This window comes from Heterodontus francisci, chromosome 1, assembly GCF_036365525.1.
Source record: "Heterodontus francisci isolate sHetFra1 chromosome 1, sHetFra1.hap1, whole genome shotgun sequence".
NCBI lineage: Eukaryota > Metazoa > Chordata > Chondrichthyes > Heterodontiformes > Heterodontidae > Heterodontus > Heterodontus francisci.
Genome location: NC_090371.1, coordinates 125,958,734 through 125,983,618, shown reverse-complemented (window position 1 = coordinate 125,983,618; position 24,885 = coordinate 125,958,734). Strand labels below are relative to the sequence as shown.

The 24,885-nt window shown below is 41.8% G+C and overlaps 1 protein-coding gene across 1 annotated transcript in view; it reads left to right on the top strand.

Moving 5' to 3' along the window:
• Nucleotides 1–24,885, top strand: part of LOC137367775 (PGAP2-interacting protein-like) — a 124,852-nt gene that overhangs the window by 49,376 nt on the left and 50,591 nt on the right. Inside the window, exons 7-9 of the mRNA XM_068028675.1 lie at nucleotides 10,856–10,972; nucleotides 21,929–22,008; nucleotides 23,136–23,241. Coding sequence (XP_067884776.1) covers nucleotides 10,856–10,972; nucleotides 21,929–22,008; nucleotides 23,136–23,241 — 303 coding nt within the window. The remainder of the gene's footprint in view (nucleotides 1–10,855; nucleotides 10,973–21,928; nucleotides 22,009–23,135; nucleotides 23,242–24,885) is intronic.

Genomic DNA, 24,885 nt, shown 5'->3' with positions numbered 1-24,885 from the left:
GTTTTACTCGTCTCGAAGGACCTGACGGCCTTTGTCAGCTCGGCAAGAGTTAGTGGTTTGTCCAGCCTCTCCCACATACTGTCATCTAGCATGAACAATTAACACAGCTGTACTACATTTCTGTGTTCCTGTGTAAATTTTACACCTGTTTAAAATAAATCACCATTTTTTACTATGTCTTCCTGGCAGTCATCCTTAGTGAATCTGGGAATCTGGGGTTGTTGTCAGCTGTGTGAGATCTGCACATTGAAAATTAACAGCTCTAATACCCCATGAAAGCGGCAGGTTTCAAAAGTGCAAAAATGCGCTGCACTGTACAACCCTTCAAAATGATTCTCCCAATTTCTTGCCATAACCTCAGCACAACAGCTGGAGAAACAAAGTAAATGTCTGACAATGGACACTTGGCACATTTTCTCTTCTGGTTTTGCCGATCTTCTGAAGTTATGGGTGGGAGTTCAGGACAACTCCTGTGGAAATATGTGCTCAATTCAATTAATTTATTTGTTTTTTTTTGCCTCCTAAGAAATGATATTTCCATTTATTTGGGGAAGCTATTGTAGCCATAAATGTACATTCACATGAATGTTATCAAACTATACCCTTTCATATATATTATGAAATCACTGTACCTTTTGATTGCATAATTCTTGTAGGAGTTATGATTCAGTGGATCAGGCTTTTTAACATTGCACTTGAGGGTTGAGGCAGCTTGTTTGTTCTTCAGCTTAGAATCATAGATTGGTTACAGCACAGAAAGAGGCCATTCAGCCTATTGTGTCTGTGCTGGCTCTCCGAAGGAGCAATTCACCTAGTGCCACTCCCCTGCCTTCTTCCCATAGCCCTGAATATTCTTTCTTTACAGATAACAATCCACTTCCCTCTTGAATGCCTCTATTGAACCTGCCTCCACCACACTGTCTGCCAGTGCATTCCAGATCCAAACCAATCGCTGCGTGAAAAGGTTTTTCTTCATGTCGCCATTGCTTCTTTTGCCAACTACCTTAAATCTGTGCCCTTTGGTTCTCGATCCCTCCATCAAAGGGAACAGTTTAACCCCTATCTACTCTGATCATACCCCTCAGGATTTTGAACATCTCTATCAAATCTCCTCTTAGCCTTGTCTTCTCCAAGGAAAACAGTCTCAACTTGTTCAATCTATCTACATAACTGAAGTTCCTCATCCCTGGAACCATTCTTATGAATCTTTTCTGCAACGTCTCTAATGTCTTCACCTCCTTCCTAAAGTGTGGTGACCAGAATTGGATGCAGTACTCCAGCTGAGGCTGAACCAGTCTTCTATGCAGGTTTAACATAACTTCCTTGCATTTCGACTTTTATGCCCCTGTTGATAAAGCCTAGGATACTGTATGCTTCATTAACCACTCTCTCAACCTATCCTACCACCTTCAATGATTTATGCACATATACACTCAGGTAACTCTGCTCCTGCACCCGTTTTAGAATTGTACCCTTTTATATTGTCTCTCCACATTCTTTCTACCAAAATGAATCACTTCACATTTCTCCACATTGAATTTCATCTGCCACTTGTCCACCCATTCCACCAACTTGTCTATGTCCTTTTGAAGTTCTACACTATCGCCCTCACAGTTCACAATTGTTCCAAGTTTTGTAGCATCGTCAAATTTTGAAATTGTGCTCTGTACACTAAGGCCTAGGTCATTAATATATATCAGGAAGAGCAGGGGTTCCAACACCGACCCCTGGGGAACTCCACTATAAACAGTCCTCCAATCCGGAAAACAACTATTGACCACTACTCTTTTCTGTCATTCAGCCAATTTCATGTCCATATTGCTACTGTCCCTTTTATTCCATGAGCTATAACTTTGCTCACAAGTTTGTCGTGTGGCACTTTATCAAATGTCTTTAGGAAGTCCATGTACACCACATCAACAGCATTGCCCTCATCAACCCCCTCTGATACCTCATCAGAAAAATCAAGCAAGTTAGTTAAACAAGATTTCCCCATAACAAATCCATGCTGGCCTTCCTTAATTATTCCACATTTGTCCAAGTGAACATTAATTTTGTCCCGAATGATCATTTCTAGGAGCTTCCCCACCCCCCGGTTAAACTGACTGGCCTGTAGTTGCTGGGCTTATCTTTACACCCTTTTTTACACATTTGCAATTCTCCAGTTTTCAGGCCCCTGAGTTCAAGGAAGACTGGAAAATTATGGCCAGTGCCTCTGCAATTTCCACTCTCACTTCCCTCAGTATCCTTGGATGCCTTATCAACTTTAAGTACAGACAGCCTATCCAATACCACCTCCTTATCAATTTTAAACCCTTCAAAATGTCTGAATTACCTCCCCTTCCACCATGACCTGGGCAGCAGTATCTTCATTGGTAAAGACAGATGCAAAATATTCATTTAACATCTCAGCCATTCCTCCTTCCTCCATGTGTAAATCCCCTTTTTGTCCCTAATCAGCCCCGCTCCTCCTTTTACCACCCATTTACTATTTATATGCCTATAGAAGACTTTGGGATTCTCTTTTATGTTAGCTGCCAGTCTCTTCTCATGCTCTCCCTTTTTGTTTCTCTTATTTGCTTTTTCACTTCCCCTCTGAACATTTTATATTCAGCCTGGTTCTCCATTGTATTATCCACCTGACATCTGTCATAGGTGCAGATTAGTATGTTTCCAGCCCAATGAGGAAGTAAGCATCATTGGATCTAATTCTGGGAAATGAATTGGGGTAAGTGGAGCATATTACTGTGTGAGTGTATTTGGAAAATAGTGATCACACTAATAGGTTTAGATTAGTTATGGAAAAGGACAAGGAAAAAAATCAAGTATGAAAATATTCAATTGGAGGAGGGCTAATTTCAGTGAAAAGGGTTCTGGTCCAGGTAGATTGGATGAAAGATTCACAGGTAAAACAGTAAATGAGATCTTTAAAATAAAATTTCGAGACGGTTCGGCTAGACACATGGGAATGTGGGGAAGGAAGGGCATTCCAGGATGACTAAAGATATAGAGATTAAAATGAAACAGAAAAAGGAGGCTTTTGACAAATGTCAGGTTCATAATTCAGTAGAGCACCAAGCTAAATATAAAAAGGACAGTGGAGAAGTGAAAACAAAAATAAGGCAAAGAGTATAAGAATAGATTAGCGGATAATATTGAAGAGAACACAAAAGAATCTTTTAATTTGTTCATGGATTGTGAGTGCTGTGACAAGGCCAGCATTAATTGCCCATCCCAATTCCCCCAGGAAGGTGATAGTGAGCTACCTTCTTGAACCAGTACAGTACATCTGGTCTAGGTACACCCACAATGCTTTTAGGTAGGGAGTTCCAGAATTTTGACCTAGCAACAATGAAGGAACGACAGTGTACTTCCAGGTCAGGATGGTGTGACTTGGAGGGGGAAACTGGCAGGTGGCAGTATTCCCATGTGCCTGGTGCCCATGCTGTACGAGGTGGTAGAGGTCATGGGTTTCAGAAACGCTGTTGAAGCACCCTTGACTAGTTGCTGCAGGTCATCTTGTAGATGGTACACACTGCAGCCACGGTACGTTGGTAGTGGAGGGAGTGAATGTTTAAGGTGGTGAATGAAGTGCCAATCAAGTGGGCTGCTTCGTTGGTGTCGAACTTCTTGAGTGTTGTTGGAGTAGCACTCATCCAATCAAGTGGAGAGTATCCCAACACACTCCTGACTTGTGACTTGTAGATGGTGGAAAGGCGTTGCAGAATCAGATGAGTCACTTGGCACAGAATGCCGAACCTCTGACCTGCTGTTGTAACCATAGAATTTATGTGGCTGTTCCAGTTCAGTTTCTGGTCACTGGTGGTTCCCAGGCTGTTGATGGTGGGGAAATTCGGCAATGGTAATGCCATTGACTGTCAAGGGGAGGTGATTAGTTAGAACACAATAATATATGAAATAGCAGCAGGCCATATGGCTCATTGAGCCTGCATCACCATTTAATAAGATCATGGCTGATGTTCTACATCAACTTCACTTTCCTGCCCTATCGCCATATACCTTGATTACCTTACTGCAGGGCTGGAAAATTTCCGTCAAATAGCAGATTTCCGATATTAGGGTTTGGAAATCTGCCATTGGCTTCTTCCGGCCCACCAAAGCTTTCAATCCGTCCCTGTGTCTGTGATCAGTCAGTGTATGTGACTGACATATGAACTAGGAACAGGAGAAGGCCATTCGGCCCCTTCGAGCCTGCTCCGCCACTTAACAAGATCATGGCTGATCTGATTGTGGCCTCAACTCCACTTTCCCGCCTACCCCTGATATCCTTTGACTCTCTTATTAGTCAAGAATTTATCTACCTCTGCCTTAAAAATATTCAGTGACCCTGCCTCTGCCGCCCTCTAGGGAAGAGAGTTCCAAAGACTCTCAACCCTCAGAGAAAAAGTTTCTCCTCATCTCAGTCTTAAATGGGCAACCCCTTATTTTTAAACTGTGTTCCCTAGTTCTAGTCTCTCCCACAAGGGGAAACATCCTTTCAGCATCCACCCTGTCAACTCCCCTCAGGATCTTATATGTTTCAACAAGATCACCTCTCATTCTTCTAAACTCCAATGAATACAGATCCAACCTGTCCAACCTTTCCTCATAAGGTTAACTCTGCACCGCCACCACCCACCGCCCCCACCCCCCCCAACCATCCCAGATATCAGCAGAAAAACATCCCTATTTTAATATTCCATTCCCCTTCCAATAAATGACAACATTCCATTTGCCTTCCTAATCACTTGCTCTATCTGCATTCTAACTTCTTGTGATTCATGTACCTGGACACCCAGATCCCTCTGTATTGCAGAGTTTCGCAATCTCACTCCCTTTAAATAATATGCTGCTTTAATATTCTTCCTATCAAAGTGGATAAGTTCACATTTTCCCATATTATGCTCCATTTGCCAAATGTTTGCCCACTCACTTTATCCATCTATATCTCTTTGCAGACTCCTTATGTCCTCTTCACAACTTAGTTTCCTACCTACCTTTGTGTCATCAGCAAATTTAGCAACCATACCTTTAGTCCCTTCATCCAAGTCATTGATGTAAATTGTAAATAGTTGAGGTCCCAGCACTGATCCCTGTGGCACTCCACTTGTCACATTTTGCCAATCCGAAAATGACCCATTTTTGCCTGTTTCCTGTTAGCTAACCAATCCTCTATGCATACTGTTATGACCAAGGTGGGAAGAGTGCACTGTTAATTCAGTCCTACTTCTCCACAGGTCACAGCATATCAATAAATTTTCCCCAGAAACTGAAACAGCCAATTAGATACTCTATTTGTCCCCAGAGTGAAGCACAGTAATCAGGTTTCTTTAATAAACAACAAAAATTATCTGTTTATGATAAAACCAAGTCTTAACCAATATGTAGTAAATATATATGTGAATCGAAATATTAAAGCCCCGTATTATTATCCTAGCCCTCACTCACCCGCACATACATCCAAAAACCGGTTAACCGGGAGAAAAGGGATTTTTGTTTACAGCTGTTACAAAGGAATAAAAAAAACTGAGACTGCAATGATCTGGAAAGAAGTCCTTTGGTTTGATGAGGTGTCCCAAAGTCGAATGGTTGGCTGCCACTAGGAATTTTTCCAGGCAAGGTTGATGAACAATCTGTTTTGGGTAGGCGGTCAAAGAAATTTAACTGTAGAAGGCTTCACATAGGTCTTCCATCAGGTGTGTAGCAACAGGTGTCAGTTCTAACATATATTCAATGCTAAAGTCCTTTTTTTAAAGATGCAAGGTTTCTGCAAGCATTCAGGATGTCTTCAGATTTACAGAAGGCAACAGTACCACTTCATACCAGCTTTTGTTTTTCCAGAGCAGGGATTCTTTAAAGAGAGGTAATAGCTTCCTGGTTTTTCTTCTGAACTCCTGGCAGGTCCATCTCAAATTCCAATTGCCTCCTATAGTCCAAACCCACTGGCTTTTAAAGTTCAAAATATGAAACTGCTTTTCTAAGCAAGTCTTATGCTAAGTCATAAATTCTCTGCTGTCATAACAAGGGGTTTTCACCTAAGAGCTACCCTCTGTGGTTTTCTTGAAATCACCTGGTTTCCAGTATTTGTTTACTGGTCAAAATCAGGAACCTCTTGTTGACCTGGCTTTTTAAAAAAAATCCATGAAGTTCAGCTATCTCCCAGATGTTTCAATGTCCCTGAAATCTTTTTTTAGTTTTTACAAATATAGATTCTAAGTTTTAACAAAAAGTGTGGACTCTCATAACAATGTTACCCCCAATGCCATGAGCTCTTATTTTGCTTGGTAACCTTTGATGTGGCAATATAGCACATCACAGGTTCCCCTTTATCTGTGTTCTTTGCTACTTCCTCAAAGAACTCCAGTAAATTAGTCAAACATGATTTCCCTTTCATAAAACCATGTTGGCTCTGCCTGATTACATTGACAGTGGGCTGCCTGCCTGGAGTGAGCACTGATTGGCAGATCACAGCACAGGCGTGCTGAGAGATGGTAATCTTTTGTCTGGCATCATCATTCCTTTTGTCATTTAATCTTTAGTACCTTCCACCCTATGACAGACCTTCCCTTTTGTTCTTTCTTCCTCTCCCCCCCATCCCTGCCTTGCTTAAAAACTGTTAGATCTCTAAGTACACTCAATTCTGACAAAGAGTCATTGACCTGAAAAGGTAACTCTGTTTCTCTCCCCACAGATGCTGCCGGACTTGCTGATTTTTTTCCAGCTTTTTCTATTTCAGTCACATGTTTTTTGTGGGTGGTATTGCACTTTCTTGCTAATCGTAACAACAGTTGTGCTAGCCTATTCATTGAGGGGCCCTGCTCCATTGATCAGGCCCAGAAACCACTGAGCAGCATTCTCTGGGACACTAAGACGAGTCATGTTTCTACAGGTTTTCCAGATTGATGTGTAGAATGGCTGAATACAGAGATTTGACCAGGAGGTTGAAGTGTGGTCACTTTTGTAATGTAAGAAAACACAGCAGCCAGTTTGTGCACAAACAGCATTGAGATAAATGACAAAATAATGTGTTTCAATAATGTTGGTTGAGGGAGAAATGTTGGCCTGGACTCTTCGGATAATGCTATAAGATCTTTTATGTCCTCCTGAGAGGGCAGATATGGCTTTGGTTCAATGTGTAATCTGAAAGGTGGCACCTCTGACAATTTAGGACTCCCTCAGTACTCCAGTGAAATGCCATCCTAGATAATGTTCTCAAGACTCTGAAGAAGGGTCTGAATCTATCTGATGCAAAAAGGGTTGCGCTACCACTGAGCTAAGGCTGATATCTTAGTATGATTGGCAAGATGTTCAGGTTGATTGGGAAGGAGGTCTTGGCTTCCAATCCGAACCATGGTATTGCTGGGGATGTAGTGACCAGACCACAATCACATTGGTCTGTGCTGCCCCAATAATAACACCTAAAATTTGACAGTATTGAGTGTTCACCTGTTGTTTTGGGAGCTGGAGATGTTTGAGGCCTATTTGTGGCCTCATGCCCACCAGGAAGAACTCTGGGGATATAATTGTCCAGATCAAAGATCAAACCAATTATTGGACTGGCATAATCTAAAACAGGCAAAGAAGGCAGATGAGAATGTTAATCTTGTTCTGATGAAGGGTCACTGACCTGAAATGTTAACTCTGCTCTCTCTCCACAGATGCTGCCAGACCTGCTGAGTATTTCCAGCATTTCTTGTTTTTATTTCAGATTTCCAGCATCTGCAGTATTTTGCTTTTATTTTATATTAGAATGTTAATCTTTATTGTATTTACCCTATCCAATTGTGATATGGGCAAGTTATCGCAACCAGTTAGGTTGGGATGTGTTTTGGGGAGTGAGGGAGTTCCCTTTGTAGAGGGTGGTGAGCTTCCATGTGACAGGTACACCAAGGCATCTGACCGTGTAAAGGGACCGGATTCCTGTATTTAGGAACACAGGAACAGGAATAGGTCATTTAGCCCCTCGAGTTTGTTCCATCATTCAGTTAGATCATGGATGATCTGTACCTCAACTCCATTTACTTGACTTTGTTCCATATCCTTTGATACCTTTAACTAACAAAAAATCTATCTCAATCTTGAAGATTTCATTTGACCCATTACCCACAGCTTTTTGTGGCGATGGATTTGAAATTTCCTCTAGCCTGCCTGGAAACACCCTGTCTGGGACATGCCCTTTGGAGTAGTTGAGCTTATAACCAAAGTTGCCCAAATTCTTTGCTGCTTGGAAAGATGCTTGGGAGTGAGGTTAGCTCCAGTATGTTGTCAGAATGCAGGGATATTTTGTGTTGGCCCCTTCTGAAATATTTTGTATTAGCTCATTTTAATGTAGTTGGCATAATTTGACTTCATATACAGTTTAATAACTACTGAAGACACGCCTTAAAGGAACATTATCCCTGTGGAGGAACTACTTGTGTGTGTTTATGGGGATAAAGCTAATAAACTAAAATAGTTATCTCATTACAAAATGAGAATGTTGTGCAGTTTTGATTTCTGGTTTTTCATTTATTAAAGGGAAAATATCTTCATGCAAATGCTTGGCAAAAAATTTGCTAAATACTTTTTTAATGAAGAATTTGTTCTTTTAATGTGGGAAACATGTATGATGTAAATGAAATTAACTATGTAATATTTTAATTTCCAGAGTAGAGCGACGATCCTTTAACCAGTTTTTCTAGTGACCTGGCATTCCTACAACTGTTTTCTCTTTCAACCTGCTTTTCTAGACAAACTTTTCTGTTTTCATTTCTTCCAGTTGTGGAGTCTGTATGGTCTGTATGCTACTACAGGGGTCTCTGCATTTCCCTTCCTCTGGCAACACAGAGACCTACCCTATAAGTAAGACTTTGGGTTATTTGCAGCTTTTATATGCAAATTGCACATTTTCCTGTTCTATTGACACTGAGTTTGCTTTAAATCTTCCAATTGTTTCAGTTTCTGTTAACCTTGCTACACACAATCATGACACTCTAGACATCAGTGCACTCAAAGTAATTAGATAACTGAGGTGAAATTTTTACATAGACACGGGAACTTGGTAAATCCTTGATGATATGCCTCCCCTGCTCCTCCCACCCCACCATGTGGTACAGTGCTGAGTCAACAGGCCAAGAAAACACAGGCTTGCTTCCTGTCTGAGCTGAGTTAACCAATTTTCAGCTGGGGTTGCAGTGGGGCGCTACAATATTGACGAACTGGGTTAGAGTAGGAACAGGTAAAATACATTTCTGTTCCCACTCCTAACTGATGTCCAGTGACTCCTGCTGTAAAGCTCATAGGCTGGATTTTGTGAAAGAGGTAGGGCTCCTGACACCGGGCCAAAAAGGTGAGGGGAACCCTGCCTCAGCCTTTTCGCGCACCTCCCCTGGCGCGATCCTCTGTTGTACCGGAGGCGATGTTTCTGTCCCTGTAAAGACAGGACAAGCAGCTCAGCAGTATCAGCAGTGCCACTGGGAGCGGTGGCCACTGCCAGTACTGTAGAGGCCATCGACCCAGGCCCAGCAGTGGAACTCCGGACCTCAGGTAAGTGAGGCGGGGTTGCCGGGGCCGGGCCAGAAGGCCCCATCGTGGGCAGCAGGTGGGGGTGGGGAGGGGTGCTTTGGTGGTAGTAAAGTCCAGGAGGAGGGGGGTCCTGGGAGGTGCATTGTTTCCCAGCTGGTGCCCTCCGTGGGCAATCTGTGGCCCAGGGAGGTGGGATCTTTCCCCGAAGCCCGCAAAACGAGACGCCCTCCCCGCGTGGCAGAGGACTTCCCCGCTGCTGGTTAAGTCCCAACGGCTGGTGGAAGAGGCCCTTAAGTGGCTGTCAAAAGGCTACTTAAGGGCCTCAACTGGCCTCTGGGCAGGAAGGCTGTCTTCGACCTATCCTGCCCCTGGGAAAATCATTTGGCGACAGGCCCTCCGCCACCTGGTGCAATTCTACGTGCCCCCCGCTACCATTGTGATTCTATGCGCCCCCTTCCTCTGACCCTGCCTCAAGGGCACTCATAAAATCCAGCCCCATATGTGTAGCTAAGGATGCGATTGGGCTTGGTTCTGGTGCCCATCAAGGTCAGGTAGCCTGCTGATGCAGCCGAGGCCCTCGCCTAAACAATAGTCACTTGAGCAAGGTATTGGAATGCTGATGGTACCTCTGACACCAAATGCTCGTTTGAGCTTTGCCTTCAGAAAGGTAGGGATGAAATTGTGGATGAGAAAGAAGGGTTTGCTGACATTGACTTAAATGTCAGCATAAAAGCATTTCTGAATGAATGACGCTACAGTCTGCACACATGCAGGTTTTTAAATATCTACCCCACCTGTGCTATCTTTTTCTTTACATTTTAAGCCTTAATGTTTTTATCTACGGTAAGTACTGCCAGTTTTATTAAAATACATTTTATTTCAGAAGCATAGCGTTAGGTTGCTTTGCACAAATGCTAATGAAATCTGAAACACTATCTGTTTAGTTTACTTATTCTGCTTTCTCTTTCACCTATTTCTGTCATATACCCTTATGTGACAGAAAGACTTCTGGATCTGTTATTGTTTGACAGTTTTACCAGAGAACTCTTTCCCCTAAGGCCAGCAATGAGAATTGCTTGTTCCTTGATTGTTATAACTGATCTGTGTCTCACTCCATTTTAACTTTTATTTCTATAATCTGTATTGACCATCTGTTTGAAAACATTTGAGAAAGAAGCTGTAAATTAAATTATTTTAAAAACTTAATTTTAGCCCTAGTGCACAGAAATGTTAATTTATTACAATGCAATTTCCTGTCATTTTGTCTTCAGATGTTTTTGAACTACATAGTAACAGAGTAATAAAGTTTGTGAATCAAGTCATCAATTTGTACTCTTCGCTCCTTTCCCAGGTATACTTATGCACTTGATTGGATTGGGATTATTCTTTGGTCGACAGCCTAAATCCTTCTCATCAGAAACCAGGAATGTGACTCTTTTCAAACTCTTGGCAAAATATGTCAAACTATGTAAGTGGCTTAACTATGTTACACTGAGAAAATATATTTATACTTTCACTTATTGACATGTAGATTGTTCTGTACTCTTTTACATTACCTTTATCAATGTAGATGCACATAAATGCATACCTTAAATTCTGGATTTGACTTTAATTGCTTTGAGAAAATCCCCATAAACAGGGCTTTCATTTTAGAAATATTGAAATCCGTATTCCTGGAATAATTTGTTATGTGTAACGCATTATTTAAACTTCTAAAGTTTATAATATAATTTTCAAGTATAATTTTTGAATGCCCTTTAAAAATATGATTCTGAGACAGATTAAATTGCTGTAACACTGTTTTAAATGCAGGCATATGTGTGAAGGAGTTATGATGAGAAGTTAAACAACAAATGCTGAACATCTTAAATAAAAACAGAAAATACTAGAAATGCACAAAAGCTCAATTAGCATCTGTGAGATAGGTTTACATATTTGATGTGAACCTTGATGAAAATTCAAATTCTGATTATAAGTCACACCTGATACACTAACCTATCATTTTCTTTCATATACTAATTGAGTTTTTCCAATTTTATGCTTTTGTTTCTGGTTTAGTACAATGTGGATACTGCATCTTAACATAACCAGGAACTGTATGTAGTGCATCAGCTGTGGCTTAGTTGTTGGCACTCTCGCCCCTAAATCACAAGGTTTTTGGTTCAAGTCCCACTCCAGGGCTTGAGTACAAAAAATCTTGGCTGACTCCGCAGTGCAGTGCTGAGGGTGCGCTACACTGTCAGAGGCTCCATCTTTCAGATGAGACCTTAAACTGCAGCCTCATTTGTATGCTAGGTGGATGTAAAAGATCCCATGGGACTATTTCAAAAAAGAGCAGGGAGTTATCCCCAATATCCAGGCCAATATTTATCCCTTAATCAAAAACAGATTATCTGGTCATTATCACATTGCTGTTTGTGGGAATTTGCTGTGCGTATACTGGCTGCCACGTTTCCTGCATTACAACAATGACTGCGCTTCAAAAAGTACTTCATTGGCTGCAAAGCACTTTGCGATGTCCTGTGGTCATAGAATTATACAGCACAGAAACAGGCCCTTTGGCCCATTATGTCTGTGCCGGCCATCAAGCACCTATCTATTCTAGTCCCATGTTCCGGCACTTGGCCCATACCCTTGTATGCTATGGCGTTTCAAGTGCTCATCTAAATAATACTTAAATGTTGTGAGGGTTCTTGCCTCTACCACCCCTTCAGGCAGTGTGTTCCAAATTCCAACCGCCCTCTAGGTGAAATTTTTTTTCCTCAAATCCCCTCTAAATCTCTTGTTCCTTACCTTAAATCTATGCACTCTAGTTATTGACACCTCTGCTAAGGGAAAAAGTTTCCTCCTATCGACCCTATCTATGTTCCTCATAATTCTGTATACCTCAATCATATCTCCCCTCAGCCTTCTCTGCTCTAATGAGAACAACCCTAGCCTTTTCAGTCTCTCTTCATAGCTGAAATGGTCCAGCCCAGGCAACATCCTGGTGAATCTCCTCTGCACCTTCTCCAGTGCACTCACATCCTTCCTAAAGTGTGGCGACCAGAACTGTACACAGTACTCCAGCTGTGGCCTAACTAGCATTTTATACAGCTCCATCATAACCTCCCTGCTCTTATATTCTATGCCTCGGCTAATAAAGGCAAGTATCCCGTATGCCTTCCTAACCACCTTATCTACCTGTGCTGCTGCCTTCAGTGATCTCTGGACAAGTACACCAAGGTCCTTCTGACTCACTGTACTTCCTAGGGTCCTACCACCCAGTGTATATTCTCTTGCCTTGTTAGTCCTCCCAAAATGCATCACCTCATACTTCTCAGGATTAAATTCCATTTGCCACTGCTCTGCCCATCTTACCAGCCCATCTGTATCGGCCTGTAATCTAAGGCTTTCCTCCTCACTATTTATGACACCAATTTTCGTGTCATCTGCGAACTTACTGATCATACCTCCTTTATTCACGTCTAAATCATTAATGCACACTACAAAAAGAAAGGGTCCCAGCACCGATCCCTGCGGTACACCACTGGTCACAACCTTCCAATCGCAAAAACAACCCACGACCATCGCACTCTGCCTCCTGCCACTAAGCCAATTTTGGATCCAATTTGCCAAATTGCCTTGGATCCTATGAGCACTTACCTTCTTAACCAATCTCCCATGCGGGACCTTATCAAAAGCCTTTCTGAAGTCCATGTAGACATCAACTGCTTTACCCTCATCTACACATCTAGTCACCTCCTCGAAAAATTCAATCAAGTTTGTTAGACACGATCTCCCCCTGACAAAGCCATGCTGACTATCCTTGATTAATTCCTGCCTCTCCAAGTGGAGATTAATCTTGTCCCTCAGAATCTTTTCCAATAATTTCCCTACCACTGGTGTTAGACTCACCGGCCTGTAATTACCCTGCTACCCTTCTTGAATAATGGTACCACATTCACTGTCCTCCAGTCCTCTGGCACATCTCCTGTGGCCAGAGAGGATTTGAAAATTTGTGTCAGAGGCCCTGCAATCTCCTCCCTTGCCTCACATAGCAGCCTGGGATACATCTCATCTGGGCCTGGGGATTTATCCACTTTTAAGCCCACTAAAACTGCTAATACCTCCTCCCTTTCAATGCTAATTTGTTCGAGTATATCACAATCCCCCTCCCAGATTTCTACACCTACATTGTCCTTCTCCATAATAAACACAGATGAAAAGTAATCATTTAAAATCTCACCTATGTCCTCCGGCTTCACACACAGATTGCCAATTTGGTCCCTAATGGGCCGTACTCTTTCGCTGGTTATCCTCTTGCCCTTAATATACTTTAAAACACCTTGGGATTTTCCTTTATCTTGCCCGCCAGTGTTTTTCATGCCGCCTTTTCGCTCTCCTAATTACTTTTTTAAGTACCCCCTACACTTACTATACTCCTCTAGGGCCTCCGCTGTTTTCAGCCCTCTGAATCTGCCATAAACCTTGTGAAAAGTGCTACATAAATTCAAGTCTGTCTTTTTTTTCTCTTCCAACATGGGGAACAAAATAATTCGGGTGCTGGTTTCCCACCCTGTGATCTGTGACTCTAAAATGGGTCTTGGGTTGATTTGACATTGCTGTCCCTGTTGTTTGCTATTTGTGGGGCACAGAGGGATTCTTCTCACCGGTTTGTTAGCCTAACAGTGAGGATATCCACCTGACGCCTTTGCGGTCTGTAAGAAATCTGACATTCTTACTAAAAATGGAGGTATTTTGCACTTTTCTTACCCTTTGAATCTATTTTTTAAATTTCATATCATATGATATCTAGTTTATTTTAAAATTGCACAATGTAAAAAGGCATAACTTGTTTTATATGAACATTCAAAATTGACAGGTAGGAAAAGGCCAGCTAGTTCCCTCAAGCCCGTCCCACACCATGATAGTTCTCTCCTCCAACACCCCTCTCCCTGGTCCTCCCCCTGCCACTCCCCCTCAAAACCACCCCCACAGCCATGTAATACCCTGAGAGAGGCAAAACAAAACCCAGGCCCAATAAGGAACGAATTCTCAAATTCTTCTCTGACCCCCTCAGGTGATAGAAATCAGTCCAGAGGATATAAGGACATTTAAACTTCTATATGATATGTTACGGGCAGCTGAGGAGGGGGTCTCATGCTCCCCTTTCACCCGTTCTCTCGTTTCACTGCAACAGGGCTTATCCTTTTTTTACACAGTGGTTGCACTTACCGCCTCAGTGAGTGCCTGCTCCTGTTCCTCTAATGTGATTGCAAAAGAACCAATCAGACAGGTTTTCTTGAGTTGAACCTGTTAAGAGAGTCCATATTTTTTGTTAAAACTTGGGAATCTATATTTTTAAATACTTAAAAAAAGTGATTTCATGGACATTGAAACATCTGGAGATAGCTGAACTTAATGGATGCTTTTTTAAAAAAATGTCAGGTCAACAAGAGGTTTCTGGTTTTGACCATTAAACAAGTACTGTAAACCAGGTGATTTCAAGGAAACCACTGGGGTTTTTGACCCAAGGGCTACCCTTTATTGTGAGACGAGAGAATTTAGGATTGCCGTGGGACTTGCTTGGAAAATTTTAGTTTCATTTTGAACTTTAAAAGCCAGTGGGTTTGGACTAAAACAGGCAATTAGAATTTGAGATGGATGTGCCAGGAGAACAAAAGAAGAACCAGACAAGTATTACCTCTTTGTAAAGAATCTTTGCTCTTGAAAAGCAAAAGCTTGTATGAAGTGGTACTGTTGCTTCCCGAATTTTGAAGAAACTCTGAATATTTGCAGAAACCTAGCATCCTTAAAAGGATTTTTGCATCAAATGTGAGAACTGTTGCTACACACTTGATAGAAGACCTATGTGAAGCTTCTGCAGTTGAATTTCTTTGAACGCCTACCCAAAACTGTTCATCAATCTCGTCTGGAAAGACTACAAGTGGTAGCCAATTATTCGACTTCAGGATACCTCGCCAAACCAAAGAACTTCCTTCCAGATCACTGCAGTCTAAGTTTTCTTTTAATTCCTTTTTATTCCTTTATAACAGCTGTGATCAAAAATCCCCTTTTTCCCGGTTAACCAGTTTTTGGATGTATGTGTGTGAAGGCTAGGATAATAATACGGGGCTTTAATATTTCGATTCACATCTATGTTTACTTCATTATTGGTTAAGACTTGGTTTTATAATAAATGGGTAATTTTTGTTGTTTATTGAAGAAATCTGGTTGGTGTGCTTTATTCTGGGGACAAATAGAATATCCAATTGGCTGTTTCAGTTTCTAGGGAAAATTTATTGATATGCTGTGACCTGTGGAGAAGTGGGACTGAATTAACTGAACTCCTCTCTCCTCAGTCGTAATAAATCAAGAAAGATGTAAGTTTATTACTCTTAACACTCTAACCCAGTTCAAAATACGCTACATATTCATGCACACATTCACACGAGAGTCTCTCACACACACACAAGTAGATTACAGAGGGAAAACAGTTTGGTGGTTGGATTAAAGTCTGGAATAAATGGACAGTTCAATAGTCCTCGGCTAAAATTGTATTCCTGCAGTCCTCACTGGGCCACGTGCACGGTGGTGGACTTGCTTTGCTCAGGGCTCTGAAGGCTGAAGAGGGGGTTAATTCTTCCCCTGATGGCTGGCTGTGGAAGTCTGTAGGCTTGAGTGGGTTCCCAGTCACAGCCGGATCTTCTCTTGATAACTCCTGGGGAGAGAGAGAAAGAGACCTGCTTCATGGATGGCTTTTCAGTTACTGCTGTCTGCTATCTGAGTGATAAAGTTTACAGTTTCTCCAGAGCTGCACAGGCTGTCACATGACTCTAATAAGCCCCTTTGTTTTTGTTAAGGAGGTTTTTTCTGGAATTTTCTCTGCGATTCAAGGTGCTACATGCTTCAAGATGTCCAGTTACACTTGGAGGGGGGGAGGGGGGTTGGCTCCTTCAGTGGGTGTAGATGGCCCTGACAACCATGTTGATAAGGCATTCTAAGTAATTCAATTATTGAGCCAACCGTTGTTCTGGCTAGGCTGGGTGAGACTTTTCGTCTCCAGTTTTAATCTTCTGGTGTTTCAAATGTAAATTGCAGTGGCCATCTTGACTGCCAGTTTTTTTAAAAGTTACTTGTAAGATTTTTCCATTAAAAGTCTAATGTAAGGTTCCAACCAATGAAATTAGTATTTCCCCTTTGGCATACAGGGGTTTAATGACGGATACCATCTGTGCCCTATTCAGGAACTAGTCCAGCTACCTCTTGAAGTCATGCAGAGAGTCAGCACCTACCACACTGGTAGGCAATGTGTTCCAGAGGCTCACTATCTTCTGGGAAAGGAAGAACTGCCTAACATCCAGCCTATTCCGATCTTACATAGCTTAAACTCGTGTCCTCTGCTCCTCCCCAATCTGTTAAATTGGAGTAATCCACCAAGAGGAACACTTGAATTATTTTAGAGACCTCTATTAGGTTGTCTTGAGCCTGCTTTGAGTAGCTGAGGTTCTTTAAGCTAGGAATCATATCTTGTAGCTCTCCTCTAGACCTATTCCAAGGCCATTATATTACCCACCATGTGGTAGAATCAAAACTAGACACAGTACTCCAGATGCAGTCTGACTAGTGACTAGTATAGTTTCAAAATGGTGTCCTTTTGACTTTTTTTTTGGAACTGGATGGTTTTATTAACTAAATCCCTCATTAGCTTTAGCTACAGTTTCTTCTCATTGGTCATGTATGTTTAGTGATCAGTGTACAATGACACCAAGATCTTTTCTCTCTCAACCTCTTTCAGTATTGTTCCCTAAAACATTACCTGTAGTCAGTGTCGACCCTACCAACATGCATGACGTTACATCTAAGTTAAATGAATTTGCGAATGTCTGGTCTACTCCCCTAGCACATTTGAATTTTATTGAATTTCAGTACACTCCTCTACGGGCTTAACCCTTGCATAGATGTTGGTGTCATTGCAAACTTACTTACCATACTCCTCTGCTGTTCAGATCATTAATAAAGACCATGGAATAGTGATCAGTAGTGGGCCTAGGATCGATCCTGAAGTGAACTACTAGTCATGTGTCTCCAAGCACATGAACCACATCCATTAACCAACTTTTTGCCTGTGGGAATGGAGCAAATTCCTAATCCAGCATTTCAAATTACTACTGATACCATAAGGTTCTATCTTGTGAAGTAGCTCAATGTGATGTACCTTATCAAAGACTTTCTGATCACCCTTGGATAGATATCATCTGGACCTAGAGCCCTATCAATTTTGAGCTTTCCTAATTTATCCCAGATAACAATTATCTATTTTAATATTAATAATGCTATTTGATACTTAGCACCCCTCATCTGGAACATGAGCATCATCTACAGAAGTGTAGACTAATGCAAAATAGTCATTTAGAACTGCCATAACCTGAGAATCAGTTTGAATCTGCCCTTTAAGAAGTCTTTTGACTTCTGGCATGGCAAAAAACACTTTTGCGATTACTGCAACAATTATGCACCATCTCCTTTTCCATAGATCTCTTGGCTAATTTTATGGCTGTTTTTGTCTTCCTTAATTGCATTTGCTACTTTATTTGCTCTTCTGTGTATTTAATGCCTTAAATGTATATAATGGCTTCTGCTTCAATCAAATTTGTCTCTGTACATTTTGTCTCTGTACATTCCTCATCAATCATAATGATTTGTTTTGCCATGTGACCTCCTTTTAGCCATTGGGATATACATAGCTTCATTCTGTTGAGAATAGCTTTAAATAGATCTCATTTGTCTTCAGTACTTGTTTGCCTATCTAGTTGTGTTACCCTATCAACTTCTGCCCGATCAGCCATTTTTGTAAAGTTAGCCCTATTAAAATCTGGGTCCAACATTATACTGACTGCAGCCTTGGATTGGCCAGTAAGATTAAGTTTTATGTTATAATCAGAGCTGGCCAAATGTTCCCTCACATGGAGGATTGATACAGCACTAGGGTCACTGCTAAAAATCAGACCTAGAACTTGTTTATTTCTAGTTGCCTCACCAACATGCTGTACTGCCCTCCCTCAGCTGTTGTATCAGTGCTCTTCCATGTTGAACATCACTTGCAAGAAATACTGAGGGTAGCAAGGGCACAGAATGCACTCTGGGTGAGGGATTTCAATGCCCATCACTAAGAGTGGCTTGGTAGCACCACTACTGACCGAGCTGGCCAAATCCTGAAGGACATAGCTGCAAGACTGGGCCTGGGGCAGGTGACGAGAGAACCAACATGAGGGAGAAACCTCCTTGATCTTGTCCTCATCAACCTACCTGTCTCAGCTGCATCTGTCCATGACAGAATTGGTGGGAATGACCATACGCAGTTCTTGTGGAGAAGAAGTCCCATCTTCACACTGAGGATCCCCTCTGTAATGTTGTTATGGCACTACCTGTGTGGTAAATGGGATGGGTTCAGTACAGATCTAGCTCAGACCACTAGCTGGTATGGAAGGAGCTTGCTTTGCTCTGTATGTATGTGGGGTCCGTGTACTGGTACTTTTACAACCTGCTGTTGTAAGACGAGTGGTTTTGGGATTTATTTTACAACACTGAAACAGGCCATTTGGCCACACCAGGTTATTTTGGTGTTTACCCTTCACATGAGAAAGCGTTGCTAAGCACAATTACCCACCCTGTTCCCATATCTCTTCAACCTTTCCTTCGTCTGCCTGTCCAATCTGATCGTGAATATTGACATAGTTCCTGCATCAACCACTAATACAGGAAGTGAATTCTAAACCTGCATAACTCCCTGTGTAATGAAATCTCTCCTGCCTTCTTTCAAATCTCTTTCATTTAATCTGTTATCTATGGCCACTCATTATAGACCCCACAACTACTAAAGATAGTCTAGTTCTATCTACCTTGTCATTCCTCTCTTTATTTTAGATATAGAATCATAGAATGGATGCAGCACAGAAGGAGGCCATTCGACCCGTCATGTTCATGCTGTCTCTCTGCGAGAGCAACTCTGATAGTCCCACTCCCACTCCTTTTCCTATAATCCTGCAAATTGTTTCTCTTCAGGTGCTTATCCAATTTCCTTTTGAAAGCTACAATTGAATCTGCCTCCACCACACTCTCAGGCAGTGCATTCCAAATCCTAACCACTTGCTGTGTAAAACAAATTTTTCCTCATGTTGCCATTAGTTCTTTTGTCATTCACCTTATATTGGTGTTCTCCTGTTTTCTGGTTCTCGATCCTTCCACCAATGGGAACAGTTTCTATCTATTTTGTCTAGGCCCCTCATGATCTTGAACATCTCTATCAAATATCCTTTTAACCTTCTCTTCTCTAAGGAGAACAAGTTCAATTTCTCCAATCTGTCCATGTAACTGAAGTCCTTCATCCCTGGAACCATTCTCATAAATCTTTTCTGCACCTTCCTAAAGTGTAGTGTCCAGAATTGTAAACAATACTCCAGTTAAGGCCAGACTGTAATTTATAAAGGTTTATCATAATTTCCTTGCTTTTGTATTCTATGCCTCTATTTATTAAGCCCAGGATCCCATATGCCTTTTTAACCAATTTCTCGACCTGCACTGCCACCTTTAACAATTTGTACACATATACCCCAGGTCTTTCTTTTCATGCACCCCCTTTAAAATTGCACCATTTATTTTATATTGCCTCTCCTTGTTCTTCCTACCAAAATGTACCACTTCACACTTTTCTGCATTAAATTTTATCTGCCACATGTCCGCCTAATCCACCAGCCTGTCTACGCCCTCCTGAAGTCTATCACTATCCTCCTCACAATTCACAATGCTTCTAAGTTTGTGTCATCTTCAAATTTTGAAGTTGTGCCCCATACACACAGGCCTAGGTCATAAATATATATCAAGAAAAGCAGTGATCCTAGTACCGACCTCTGGGGAACACCACTGTATACCTTTCTCCACCACCCTGTTTCCTGTCACTCATCCAACTTCATATCCATACTGCCACTGTCCCTTTTATTCCATGGGCTTCAATTTTGCTGGAAAGTCTATTATGTGGCACTTTATCAAATGCCTTTTGGATGTCCATGTATGCATCAATCGCATTACCCTCATCCAAAAAATCCACCTCATCAAAAAATCTATCAAGTTGGTTAAACACGATTTGCCTTTAACAAATCCTGCTGGCTTTCCTTAATTAATCCACACCTGTCCAAGTGACTGTTAATTTTATCCTGGATTATCATTTCCAAAAGCTTTCCTACCACCAAGGTTAAACCGACTGGCCTGTAGTTGTTGTGTTGATGCTTGTATCCCTTTTTGAACAAGGATGTATCGTTTTTACTTCTTCAATCCTCTGTCACTACCCTGGTATCTAAGGAGGATTGGAAGATTATGGCCAGTGTCTCCACAATTTCCTCCCTGACTTTCCTCAGTAGCTATTTCAATACCATTCATGGAGTACACGTGTCTTCTTTTTATTTCTTCCAATGTGTAACATTTTACATTTGTCTGTGTTAGATTTCACCTGCCATTGTTGTGCCCACTTACATATCTTGTACAACTCATTCTGTAGTTTGAGCTGCTTCTATTATTCCTCCCAGCTAGTATCATTTGCAAATATTATGAGTTTGCATTGAGTTTCTGAATCCAGAAAAGTAGGTACAGTAATTGTCCAAGCTCTGAGTCATTCTGCTCAGTACTTCCCCCACACTGATGTAACTCCTTTAAACATGTACTTGTTGCTTCCAACCCTTCAACCAGTTTCTTATCCACTCCCAGTGTTTACCATGAATCCCCACAATTTTTAGTTTGTTTGTCTTTCATGAGGAACTTTGTCAAAAACCTTTGGAAGTTGAGTTACACCATGCCAATGGCCTTATCACAGTCAACTTGTGTTGTCACTTCCTCAAACAAGTCAAGAAAGTTGGTGAGGCAGGATGTTCTCTTTCTTGCTGACTGTTGTTAAGGCTATTATTTTACAGATGTTCCTCATGTTCATTCCTGATAATTTATTCAATAGAATGGAAGTAAGTCTAATGAGTTAGTAGTTGCCCATGTCTGTTTGATCACCTTTTTGAATATAGACACCGTATTAGCTTGTTTTCAATCTCTTAGTACCTCCCAGTGAACCATGTTTCTCTCATAATGATTGTCAATGACTTACAAATCTCTTCCCTAGTCTCTTCCAGCACTCTGGGATAATTATCATCTATCCCTGGATAAGGTTGCAAAATCGATGCATCATAAAATCACATAACCTTGTTGCATTTCCAGAAATTCGATTATAATTCATTGTATAAATTCAAAATGTTACTAAGCGGACTATCTGAATGTCTTGAATGTTGTGTACTTAAAGTCACTTTCAAATAGAGTCTTTGATGTTAACAATTATGAAAATGAAAAATCCCATTTTTAATCTGAAACAATTTTTTTTTCCAAATTGTACACTCTCCCTGTTTAGTGCTTTGGCTGTTTGTCGGTTTGGGCCTGTTAGGATTAGGACATCGATTCATGTTGTATCAGAAGAAATTACTCAACCTAGTGAGTATCCTGGTCTGTAATCTATTTTTTGCTATTGTTTTTCAAAGTCTAAGAATGTATTTCACTTTAATGAGAACTTTTACATGTACAGGCAAGTGATATAGACAGACAAACCAAAACTAGTTATGGAAACTAGCTTATTCATGACATATAAGTAATGGAATTACACAGATTATACAGCATACAAACAGACCATTCAGCCCAACCAGATCATGCTGGCATTTGTGCTCCATAAAGCCTCCTACCATTGTTCCTCATCTCACTCTACCAGCATATCGATTCCCTTCTCCCTCATATATTAATCTAACTTCCCCTTAATGCATTTGTAAGATTTGCCTTAACTATTCCCTGTGGTAGTGAGTTCCACATTCTCACCAATCTCTGGGTAAAGAAGGTTCATCTGAATCCCCGATATGATTTCTTAGTGACTATCCTATATGGTGGGCCTCCAGTGTTGCTCTTCCCCATAAGTGGAAATACTCTCTCTGTGACTATCAAAATCTTTCATAATTTTAAAGACCTCTATTCGGTCAATGCTCAGCCTTCTCATTACAAGAGAAAAGAACCCCAGCCTATTCATCCTTTCCTGTCACCCTTGTTTTCAAAGTCCTACATGGCCTTTCCCCTCATTAACCTCCTGCACTCCATTGCTTCTGGCTTCTTGCGCATCTCGAAATTTCATCACTCCATCATTGGTAGCTGTACTTTCAACTGCCTAGGCCTTAAGCTCTGGAATTCCCTCCCTAAACCCCTCCTCTCAATGACTTTTCTTAAAACCTATCAATGTGATCAAGCTTTTGGCACCTGTCCTAATATCTCCTTATGTGGCTTGGTGTTAAATTATTTATGATAAAGAAATGCCTTGGAACGATTTACTACATTAGCAGCACAATATAAATACAAGTTATAGCTTAAACAAGTTAGTTGTATTTACTATTTATTTTAAACTACAGTACAGACAATAAACAAAACTGCAGATGCTCAAAATTTGAAATCAAGACGAGGAAACTTGTCACACTTGTTTCAGTTTTGCTAATTATCTATTTCTTAAGGTATGCTATTTGCCATGATTATCTCCATATATTTTATTAATTTTCTTGCCTATTGCCTTTACCTTTTGTGACCAGTCTGCAAAGAAAGACATCTCTGCCATGATATGGTCATACAGATTCGGATATGACAATCAAGGTTGGCCAAGCTTAGAAAAATCTGCTGAGCTTATTGAACAGACAGGTATGTGTGTCATTTCAGATGCAAATCACTCAATAATCAGTGCGCACGCGCACACACAAGGTCCCAACCCCACTGGTGATGCCTGGCTGCCTGCCTACAGAATCTTACTGGAGGCGGCCATTTAAGAGGTCACCTCCAGCGGCACCATCCAGTTGAGGACGCAGGCAAAACAGGCACCCGTCTGGCCCAGTGGGAGGGCTGGAGCGTTATCCTGCCAGTGTGGCCACAGTTGCCTGCCATCATTGTGAAGGGGGACCACTCCACGGGATGGCCTGTGGCCGCAGCTATGGCCCTGTGGCATAAATGGCTCCAGGGGTGGATAAATAAAGGATGCCTCACAGGCCCCCTGGTATGTCATTGGGAGGTTGCCTCCAGGAACCTGCCAGGCTTTGCCCACAGAGTGGGACCTGTCCACTGTCAGCAAGATCTCAGCGACTGCACCAAATGGCCAGTCAATTGCCACTAATTGGGTTACATGCCAGTGTCATGGGTAGCCACTTCCATTGCTCACCCGCCTCTGGCAAGATTGTCTGGAGGTGGGAATATGTTGGCCTGCTGACCCAGAGAGCGTTGAGCCTGTGGAATTCGCTACCACAGAAAGCAGTTGAGGCCAAAACATTGTATGTTTTTAAGAAGGAGTTAGATATAGCTCTTGGGGCAAAAGGGATCAAAGGGTATGGGGTGAAAGCAGGAACAGGTTACTGAGTTGGATGATCAGCCATGATCATAATGAATGGTGGAGCAGGCTCAAAGGGCTGAATGGCCTACTCCTGCTCCTATTTTCTATGTTTCTATGACCCCACGGCGACCTTTTGGATTTCCCTCCCAGTCCTGCCTGTAGCCCCACCCCAAAAGTCATAAGATTCCGCCCACCCTTTCCTAGCCAGGCGCACTGAGGCCAATTTATATTAATAGTTTACACTTTGAAATCAAAATATGATTTCTAAATTTGCAAATGACACCAAACTGGGATTGTCAATACTGAGAACGACTGCAACACTCCCTGGTGTGCAGCAAGGTTAGACTCAAACCAAAGAAGCTGCATCACTCCAAGCAGAAGGGCCGCCTGCGCATCAACACTAGCAGAATTTCTTATCCACAGCTGTTACATAAGTTTCTAAATTCACTTGAAAAAGCCCTTCAAAACACTCCTACAGGGGATGCAGAGACCAAGTGGGCCCACATCAGAGACACCATCTATGACTCAGCAATGACCACCTATGGCAAACGTGTGAAGTGGAATGCAGACTGGTTTCAATCTCACACTGAAGAGCTGGAACCTGTCATAGCCGCTAAGCGCATTGCACTGTTGAACTACAAGAAAGCCCCCAGCGAGTTAACATCTGCAGCACTTAAAGCAGCCAGAAGCGCTGCACAAAGAACAGCCAGGCGCTGCGCAAATGACTACTGGCAACACCTATGCAGTCATATTCAGCTGGCCTCAGACACCAGAAACATCAGAGGAATGTATGATGGCATTAAGAGAGCTCTTGGGCCAACCATCAAGAAGATCGCCCCCCTCAAATCTAAATCAGGGGACAAAATCACTGACCAACGCAAGCAAATGGACTGCTGGGTGGAGCACTACCTAGAACTGTACTCCAGGGAAAATGTTGTCACTGGGACCGCCCTCAATGTAGCCAG